At 38.1% G+C, this 10,825-nt stretch overlaps 1 protein-coding gene across 7 annotated transcripts in view; it reads left to right on the forward strand.

Moving 5' to 3' along the window:
• Positions 1-8,342, forward strand: part of CNTN1 (contactin 1) — a 393,567-nt gene extending 385,225 nt beyond the window's left edge. For all 7 annotated transcript variants that reach the window (XM_045365082.3, XM_005570587.5, XM_015430734.4 and 4 more), the window contains one exon: positions 5,893-8,342. In XM_045365082.3, the coding sequence (XP_045221017.2) occupies positions 5,893-5,969 (77 nt within the window). In that variant the 3' untranslated portion in view covers positions 5,970-8,342. The remainder of the gene's footprint in view (positions 1-5,892) is intronic.
• The last annotated feature ends 2,483 nt before the right edge of the window (positions 8,343-10,825 follow it).

Below are 10,825 nucleotides of genomic sequence, written 5' to 3' on the forward strand. Positions count from 1 at the left end.
TCTCTCAGGTTTGTCAAAGATCAGATGGCTGTAGATGTGTGGTATTATTTCTGAGGACTCTGTTCTGTTCCATTGGTCTATATCTCTGTTTTGGTACCAGTACCATGCTGTTTTGGTTACTGTAGCCTTGTAGTATAGTTTGAAGTCAGGTAGCGTGATGCCTCCAGCTTTGTTCTTTTGACTTAGGATTGTCTTGGAGATGCGGGCTCTTTTTTGGTTCCATATGAACTTTAAAGCAGTTTTTTCCAATTCTGTGAAGAAACTCATTGGTAGCTTGATGGGGATGGCATTGAATCTATAAATTACCTTGGGCAGTATGGCCATTTTCACGATATTGATTCTTCCTATCCATGAGCATGGTATGTTCTTCCATTTGTTTGTGTCCTCTTTTATTTCACTGAGCAGTGGTTTGTAGTTCTCCTTGAAGAGGTCCTTTACATCCCTTGTAAGTTGGATTCCTAGGTATTTTATTCTCTTTGAAGCAATTGTGAATGGAAGTTCATTCCTGATTTGGCTCTCTGTTTGTCTGTTACTGGTGTATAAGAATGCTTGTGATTTTTGCACATTAATTTTGTATCCTGAGACTTTGCTGAAGTTGCTTATCAGCTTAAGGAGATTTTGGGCTGAGACAATGGGGTTTTCAAAATATACAATCATGTCATCTGCAAAGAGGGACAATTTGACTTCTTCTTTTCCTAACTGAATACCCTTGATTTCTTTCTCTTGCCTAATTGCCCTAGCCAGAACTTGCAACACTATGTTGAATAGGAGTGGTGAGAGAGGGCATCCCTGTCTTGTGCCAGTTTTCAAAGGGAATTTTTCCAGTTTTTGCCCATTCAGTATGATATTGGCTGTGGGTTTGTCATAAATAGCTCTTATGATTTTCAGGTACATTCCATCAATACCGAATTTATTGAGCGTTTTTAGCATGAAGGGCTGTTGAATTTTGTCAAAGGCCTTTTCTGCATCTATTGAGATAATCATGTGGTTCTTGTCTTTGGTTCTGTTTATATGCTGGATTATGTTTATTGATTTGCGAATGTTGAACCAGCCTTGCATCCCAGGGATGAAGCCCACTTGATCATGGTGGATAAGCTTTTTGATGTGTTGCTGAATCCGGTTTGCCAGTATTTTATTGAGGATTTTTGCATTGATGTTCATCAGGGATATTGGTCTAAAATTCTCTTTTTTTTGTTGTGTCTCTGCCCGGCTTTGGTATCAGGATGATGTTGGCCTCATAAAATGAGTTAGGGAGGATTCCCTCTTTTTCTATTGATTGGAATAGTTTCAGAAGGAATGGTACCAACTCCTCCTTGTACCTCTGGTAGAATTCAGCTGTGAATCCATCTGGTCCTGGACTTTTTTTGGTTGGTAGGCTATTAATTATTGCCTCAATTTCAGAGCCTGCTATTGGTGTATTCAGGGATTCAACTTCTTCCTGGTTTAGTCTTGGAAGAGTGTAAGTGTCCAGGAAATTATCCATTTCTTCTAGATTTTCCAGTTTATTTGCGTAGAGATGTTTATAGTATTCTCTGATGGTAGTTTGTATTTCTGTGGGGTCGGTGGTGATATCCCCTTTATCATTTTTTATTGCGTCGATTTGATTCTTCTCTCTTTTCTTCTTTATTAGTCTTGCTAGTGGTCTGTCAATTTTGTTGATCTTTTCAAAAAACCAACTCCTGGATTCATTGATTTTTTGGAGGGTTTTTTGTGTCTCTATCTCCTTCAGTTCTGCTCTGATCTTAGTTATTTCTTGCCTTCTGCTAGCTTTCGAATGTGTTTGCTCTTGCTTCTCTAGTTCTTTTAATTGCGATGTTAGACTGTCAATTTTAGATCTTTCCTGCTTTCTCTTGTGTGCATTTAGTGCTATAAATTTCCCTCTACACACTGCTTTAAATGTGTCCCAGAAATTCTGGTATGTTGTATCTTTGTTGTCATTGGTTTCAAAGAACATCTTTATTTCTGCCTTCATTTCGTTATGTACCCAGTAGTCATTCAGGAGCAGGTTGTTCAGTTTCCATGTAGTTGAGCGGTTTTGATTGAGTTTCTTAGTCCTGAGTTCTAGTTTGATTGCACTGTGCTCTGAGAGACAGTTTGTTATAATTTCTGTTCTTGCACATTTGCTGAGGAGTGCTTTACTTCCAATTATGTGGTCAATTTTGGAGTAAGTATGATGTGGTGCTGAGAAGAATGTATATTCTGTTGATTTGGGGTGGAGAGTTCTATACATGTCTATTAGGTCTGCTTGCTGCAGAGATGAGTTCAATTCCTGGATATCCTTGTTAACTTTCTGTCTCATTGATCTGTCTAATGTTGACAGTGGAGTGTTGAAGTCTCCCATTATTAATGTTTGGGAGTCTAAGTCTCTTTGTAAGTCTCTAAGGACTTGCTTTATGAATCTGGGTGCTCCTGTATTGGGTGCATATATATTTAGGATAGTTAGTTCTTCCTGTTGAATTGATCCCTTTACCGTTATGTAATGGCCTTCTTTGTCTCTTTTGATCTTTGATGGTTTAAAGTCTGTTTTATCAGAGACTAGTATTGCAACCCCTGCTTTTTTTTGTTCTCCATTTGCTTGGTAAATCTTCCTCCATCCCTTTATTTTGAGGCTATGTATGTCTCTGCGTGTGAGATGGGTCTCCTGAATACAGCAGACTGATGGGTCTTGACTCTTTATCCAGTTTGCCAGTCTGTGTCTTTTAATTGGAGCATTTAGTCCATTTACATTTAAGGTTAATATTGTTATGTGTGAACTTGATCCTGCCATTATGATATTATCTGGTTATTTTGCTCGTTAGTTGATGCAGTTTCTTCCTAGCCTCGATGGTCTTTACATTTTGGCATGTTTTTGCAATGGCTGGTACCGGTTGTTCCTTTCTATGTTTAGTGCTTCCTTCAGGGTCTCTTGTAAGGCAGACCTAGTGGTGACAAAATCTCTAAGCATTTGCTTGTCTGTAAAGGATTTTATTTCTCCTTCACTTATGAAACTTAGTTTGGCTGGATATGAAATTCTGGGTTTAAAATTCTTTTCTTTAAGAATGTTGAATATTGGCCCCCACTCTCTTCTGGCTTGTAGAGTTTCTGCCGAGAGATCTGCTGTTAGTCTGATGGGCTTCCCTTTGTGGGTAACCCGACCTTTCTCTCTGGCTGCCCTTAGGTTTTTTTCCTTCATTTCAACTTTGGTGAATCTGGCAATTATGTGTCTTGGAGTTGCTCTTCTCGAGGAGTATCTTTGTGGCGTTCTCTGTATTTCCTGGATTTGAATGTTGGCCTGCCCTACTAGGTTGGGGAAGTTCTCCTGGATGATATCCTGAAGAGTGTTTTCCAAGTTGGTTCCATTTTCCCCCTGACTTTCAGGCACCCCAATCAGACGTAGATTTGGTCTTTTTACATAATCCCATACTTCTTGCAGGCTTTGTTCATTTCTTTTTCTTCTTTTTTCTTTTGGTTTCTCTTCTCGCTTCATTTCATTCATTTGATCCTCAATCGCAGATACTCTTTCTTCCAGTTGATCGAGTCGGTTACTGAAGCTTGTGCATTTGTCACGTATTTCTCATGTCATGGTTTTCATCTCTTTCATTTCGTTTAGGACCTTCTCTGCATTAATTACTCTAGCCATCAATTCTTCCACTTTGTTTTCAAGATTTTTAGTTTTTGAGCTGGGTACGTAATTCCTCCTTTAGCTCTGAGAAATTTGATGGACTGAAGCCTTCTTCTCTCATCTCGTCAAAGTCATTCTCCTTCCAGCTTTGATCCATTGCTGGCGATGAGCTGCGCTCATTTGCCGGGGGGATGCGCTCTTATTTTTTGAATTTCCAGCTTTTCTGCACTGCTTTTTCCCCATCTTTGTGGTTTTATCTGCCTCTGGTCTTTGATGATGGTGATGTACTGATGGGGTTTTGGTGTAGGTGTCCTTCCTGTTTGATAGTTTTCCTTCTAACAGTCAGGACCCTCAGCTGTAGGTCTGTTGGAGATTGCTTGAGGTCCACTCCAGACCCTGTTTGCCTGGGTATCAGCAGCAGAGGCTGCAGAAGATAGAATATTTCTGAACAGCGAGTGTACCTGTCTGATTCTTGCTTTGGAAGCTTCCTCTCAGGGGTGTACTCCACCCTGTGAGGTGTGGGGTGTCAGACTGCCCCTAGTGGGGGATGTCTCTCAGTTAGGCTACTCAGGGGTCAGGGACCCACTTGAGCAGGGAGTCTGTCCCTTCTCAGATCTCAACCTCCGTGTTGGGAGATCCACTGCTCTCTTCAAAGCTGTCAGACAGAGTCGTTTGCGTCTGCAGAGGTTTGGGCTGTGTTTGTTATTGTTTACTGTGCCCTGTCCCCAGAGGTGGAGTCTACAGAGACAGGCAGGTTTCCTTGAGCTGCTGTGAGCTCCACCCAGTTCGAGCTTCCCAGCAGCTTTGTTTACCTACTTAAGCCTCAGCAATGGCGGGCGCCCCTCCCCCAGCCTCGCTGCTGCCTTGCAGGTAGATCACAGACTGCTGTGCTAGCAATGAGGGAGGCTCGTGGGTGTGGGACCCTCCCGGCCAGGTGAGGGATATGATCTCCTGGTGTGCCTGTTTGCTTAAAGCGCAGTATTGGGGTGGGAGTTACCCGATTTTCCAGGTGTTGTGTGTCTCAGTTCCCCTGGCTAGGAAAAGGGATTCCCTTCCCCCTTGCACTTCCCAGGTGAGGCAATGCCTCGCCCTGCTTCAGCTCTCGCTGGTGGAGCTGCAGCAGCTGACCAGCACCCATCGTCCGGCACTCCCCAGTGAGATGAACCCAGTACCTCAGTTGAAAATGCAGAAATCACCGGTCTTCTGTGTCGCTCAGGCTGGGAGTTGGAGACTGGAGCTGTTCCTATTCGGCCATCTTGCTCCGCCCCCTCTGACTACATTTTTTAGGCCTTCACTCATTCTAGCAGCATGTTCATTGAAGATAGTACCAGCCAGGCATAGTGGCTCATACCTGTAATCCCAGCACTTTGGGAGGCTGAGGCAGGAGGGTCACTTGGGCCCAGGAGTTTGAGGCTGCAGTGAGCTATCACTGAACTACTACACTCCAGGCTGAGCAAGAGAACAAGACTCTGTCTCTTAAAAGATAATAATTAATTTATTAAAAAAGAAAATAGTGCCTAATAGTTGTGGACACTGGGAAGAAAGAGTATGACTTGGTCCTACTTTACAGCTGTTTCTCAAAAATCCTCACAGCAGTTTCTCAAAAGTCCTCATGTCGTCAGGACCCATAAACTTACTTGATTATAGGAGTATCCCTTCTAAGTGTCACCCAAGATATGAAATAAGTCCATAGCATATTATAATACATCATTTCAATTTTTAATTCACAATATAATATCTCAGGGCAATTGTTCTTTAGGTAAAAATTGAATGAGATTATTTAATATTATCAGAAATACATTACTTTAAATCATTCCATATAAGTGTATAAATGTCTTAAAACCATTGGGATGTGAAATTATGCAAGATCTACCTAGCATACCTATGTTGTCATTATCTCAGGAAAAATTATTTGTATTTTTACTGTTATCTCTTTATCTTATTTTTATAAAGCTTACTTTTTTAACACCTGTATATATGTTTCTTGACCTTTTGCCTTCTGGTAGGAATTTGGGACTGCCAGATCATAGGGACAACATACACATTTGTGATATTATTTTAAATGATTAATTTAATCATGTTGTGTAAACAGTTCACATGATCTCACACACAAAATCTTTGATCAAATCTTTTGTTTTTCTTAAATCATGTAAGCATAAGAGACTCTGTTTTGTAAAAGGACCCCTTTGTTTTCCAGGGCTATGCAATCTTGCCTTAGCCGAAGCAGACTCAATGAGCAATACTGGCGTTTATCAATGAAATAATATGCACACTTTCGGTTTACCTTGTAGGTGCACCCACCCCATCACCAAGTCTTCTCGGCTTGCTGCTGCCTGCCCTTGGCATCCTTGTCTACTTGGAATTCTGAATGTGTTGTGATAGCTGCTGTTCCCACCCCAGCTCAGAAGACATCCTTCATCCCTTGGATGACCACAATTCCTTCCAATTTCTGCGGCTCCATCCTAAGCCAAATAAATTATACTTTAACAAACTATTCAACTGATTTACAACTCACATGATGACTGAGGCATTCAGGAACCCCTTCATCCAAAAGAATAAACTTTTAAATGGATATAAATGATTTTTAACTCGTTCCAATATGCCTTATAAACCACTTAACCTGATTCTGTGACAGTTGCATGATTTAACCCAATGGGACAAGTTACAGTGTTCAATTCAATACTATAGGCTGTAGAGTGAAAGTCAAATCACCATATACAGGTGCTTTAAATTTAATAACAAGTTGTGAAATATAATAGAGATTGAATTGTTGGTTGTATGTGGTAAATGTAAGAGTAATACAGTCTCTTGTAATTTCCTCACTGTTTTGGGTACTGCATATTATTGAATGGCCCCTAGCATTCTTGACATCTTGAGTTTAAAGTGTAACAAATATTTTGTCATAAATCCCGTTATCAAATCATGAGTTGAAAGATTTTGACTATTGGAAACCAAATTCTAGAACTTACTATCAGTATTTTTATTTTCAAAGTAAATAATTTTCTAAATATTTGATTTTCAGAATCAGTTTTTTAATAGTAAAGTTAACATACCATATAAAGATTTTTTTTTCACTTTTATATTCTACTCTGAAGTTATTTTATGCTTTTCTTATCAATTTCAAATCTCAAAAATCACAGCTCTTATCTAGAATATCATGATATTGCTATATTTGTTCATATGTGGAATGACAAATTTTGAAAAGTAGAGTGCTTCCTTTTTTATTGAGATGTGACAGTCTTTACACAGTTAGGAATAAGTGACAGTTAAGTGAATATCACAATTACTAGTATCTTGGTTTTTCTGCTTCATTCCTAAGTATTACGTCTCTTTATTGCAGATGTCAGATCAAAAAGTCACCTGTAGGTTGAAAAAGCTACAGCATTCCATTTTGTATAATAATAATAATAATAATAATAATAATAATAATAATAATTAGTTTTAAGCTCAATTCCCACTTCAACGTAATACTGAAAATGGGCTAAAAATACCAAATCAATATATTGCTAATGGTACTTTGAAGCGTATGCAAAACTAGAAGGCCAGGAGGAGGCAAATAATATGTCTTTCCGATGGTGTCTCCCAAGTGTTGGTGCTTTGGGTTTTTATAAGTTGTGAAAAGGAAGATGCACATTTATTCATTCTCCATGGTGTGCACGGAAATGTGTTTGAATGTGGATGTAAAAGAAATCGAGTAATAAAGAATTAGCTGGCTCATGAAATAGTGCAATGTTGGATGCTTCAAGAGGTATAATCCTATTTTATTAGCACAGACTTGCTAGCTAATTAGAGTTTATCTTTTTAGAAAGGATACCATACAGGTTCGTAAAAAATATTTACAGGAAGCAAAATAGATCTATTACTACTTTACCCCCCTTTCTTTAATTTGTATAATTTTTGTACTATATATCGATGTGTAAATGTTTAGAGCCTTCATTATGAAAATATCAATAAATATTTCATTAGTTTACATTTAACTCTTTGTTATAAAATGAAACTTTTAAAAATAAGTGAAATGGATGATTTCCCAGTGGAAGTACGTCAACAGTCTTAAGATCATTGCAAGATTTCATAAAATATATAAGTATTTGAAAAAGAAACAAAATGTCTTCATACTTTAGGGAAACGAATACTCTGTATACCTTCTGTACAAATGTTTGTGTTTTCATTGTTACACTTTGGGGTTTTACTTTTGCAATGTGACCCAGGTTGGGCATTTTTATATAATCAACAACTAAACCTTTTGCCAAATGCATGCTTGCCTTTTATTTTCTAATATATGACAATAATGAGCAAAACTGGTTAGATTTTGCATGAAATGGTTCTGAAAGGTAAGAGGAAAACAGACTTTGGAGGTTGTTTAGTTTTGAATTTCTGACAGAGATAAAGTAGTTTAAAATCTCTCATACACTGATAACTCAAGCTTTTCATTTTCTCATACAGTTGTACAGATTTAACTGGGACCATCAGTTTTAAACTGTTGTCAAGCTAACTAATAATCATCTGCTTTAAGACGCAAGATTCTAAATTAAACTTTATATAGGTATAGATACATCTGTTGTTTCTTTGTATTTCAGGAAAGGTGATAGTAGTTTTATTTGATACTGATAAATATTGAATTGATTTTTTAGTTATTTTTTATCATTTTTTCAATGGAGTAGTATAGGACTGTGCTTTGTCCTTTTTATGAATGAAAAAAAATTAGTATAAAGTAATAAATGTCTTACTGTTACCCAAGAAAGAACAACTGTCCTTTCAATTTACCTCAAGTTTCAATTCATTTTTAGAAGGTTTTCATTACAAGTTCAATAGCAGGGAATAAATATTCTGGTTAAGCAACAGTTCAGTATTTGAAGATACTACAAAAAGTACGCACATAGAAACACACACAGAGTCATTATTACATTGAAATAAGATCACCTGGTAAATAACTTCAACCCATGAAGATGTCAGTGAATATCAGTGTAAACTGAAACACTAAAGCAAGCTGCTAGATGCTAAAAAAAAATGAGACTTTCTAACCCAGAATGAGCTGAGCCTGGAATAGAGGTATCTGCATAATGGCATGAATCTATGGGAGGAGTCTGCTACAGGTAAAGCTTCTGAGTCCTGAGGCAGGCTGGGCCCAGAAAACTGCATCCCATGGCTGCCTGTGTTCTGATAGTGGTTTTGCATTGGAATTCTCATCTCCCTTCCTGTTTCATGAAGCGTGCTTCGCCTTGGATTCTGGTTTTCCTGTTTGGACATTGTCTCTGTTTCTAGACCTTAAGTATTAGATTAGCTCCCTTCTAATATTTTGTATTTGGTATTTGACCTTCGACTGATCCCAGCTCAGATTCTCCAGGCTTTGGGAGATCAAAGCTTCTTTCTGTGAGAGTGTGTTCCATGTTAATGATTCTCAAACCTGGTTGCCCATCGGGATCACCTGGAGAATTAGAAAAATTAAAATGAATTCCCTGGACCCCAGTCCAGATTTATCAAATCAGAATCTGGAGACTGAGCTATATTTTGGAGGGAATATTCAGTACTATCTGATAGGGAGTTGGGTTTGAGGTGTTCATGATCACTGCAGGCTGGATTAACTGATAGTGTCAACCGAAAGAACAACATATTTCAATAGCATGTCTACATAACTTAATATCTCTTAAAAAAAAATCCATAACCTTGGCTTGCCTAAAATGCTGATTTGTTTATAATTATTCTTATTTTGTTCTACATCTTAATATCAAAATACAATGCACTTTTTGTCTGGCAAAAATATACCCTACCTTGTTTGTATCCAGACTGCAGACAAAAATGCACCTCAGAAGATTTCTCCTCTAAAGGAATGTGGACTTTTTCGTTTTCCTTCATGATACTTGGAAAATGAATTAAATTTTAATACTTAATTTCCCAAGTCTATCATCTTCTGCAGGTTGCTAATAAAAAAAATGATGAAAGCCTCCTCCAAACTTCAGTATTTGTTTCTTCAGAATAGACATATGATGACTTTGAATGAATTGACTTGTAAACTAGTTTATAGGTTTCACCATTGTTCATCCTATTTTAAAACCAAGTTTCACTTTTCCATTACTAGAAATAAGTCCGCTGCCTGGGGTAATATATATCAGTTCCTACGATGCCATTACTAATTTTGCTCTAGAATTCAGTCAGGCTCATCCTCAAGCACAACTGTGAAGTTAATCTTTTTTCATTCAGGATCATTTTCTTTCACAGATGCTGCCTTGAAAGCAAAGCCAAATATCTTAATCTTTTCTTGCATTTGTTTCCCAGAACTGCAGTAAAAATTACCACAAACTAAGGGGCTTACAGCACATAATTTATTTTCTCACAGTTCTGGGGGCTGTAAGTCTAAAATGAAGGTGTCAGCCTGCCTTCTGGAGACTCTGAAGGAGAATCTGTTCTAAACCCCTCTCTCGTTTCTTTTCATGGTTGCAGGCAGTGTTTGATATTCCTTGGCTTGCAGCTGTAACACTCCGATCTCTACCTCTTGCCACATGGCATATTCCCTGTGTGTCTTGGTGTCCACATTTCTCTCTTTTATCAGGACACCAGTCACTGGATTATGGACCACCTTAATATCCAGCATGACCTCAATTTAATTACATATGCAAAGACACTATTTCTAAATAAGGTCACATTCACAGGTACTGAGTGGACATATATTTTGTCTCAACCCAGTATAGTTCTCATTTCCTCTTTTTAAAACCTGTATGCATCACTCACGCTAATGTGGATATGACTGAAATTCTGCTCTAAGCATCTTTTCAGAAAGCATTTATGTTGATAGTTTACAACAATATGGATGAAACTCAAATGCATTATGCTAAGTGAAAAGAAGCCAGATTCAAAATGCTGTGTGATGCCATTTATAGAACATTCGGAAACAGTCAGAATGCTAGTGGTTGCAAGGAGTTGAGAGGAGTTGGAGGGTCTGACTGCACAGAAGCGGCATGAGGGAACTCTTAGGGGCGATAGAACTGGTTGTGGTGACTGAAATCTATGCATTTGTCAAAACTCACAAAATTGCCCATCAAAAGGGTGAGCTTTACAGTATGTACATTAAAACAACTTTTTTAAAAATGAAATTTTGAAAACATCATGACCATTGGACAGATCTGTGATAATATTTTAATGCTACCTGTTATTACCTATAAGATCTTGGACAAGAAATATGGCATTCTGAGGTGCAGTTTCCTCTTCTCTAAAATAGGGATAACACTT

This window comes from Macaca fascicularis, chromosome 11 (genome assembly GCF_037993035.2).
Source record: "Macaca fascicularis isolate 582-1 chromosome 11, T2T-MFA8v1.1".
Taxonomy (NCBI): Eukaryota; Metazoa; Chordata; class Mammalia; order Primates; family Cercopithecidae; genus Macaca; species Macaca fascicularis.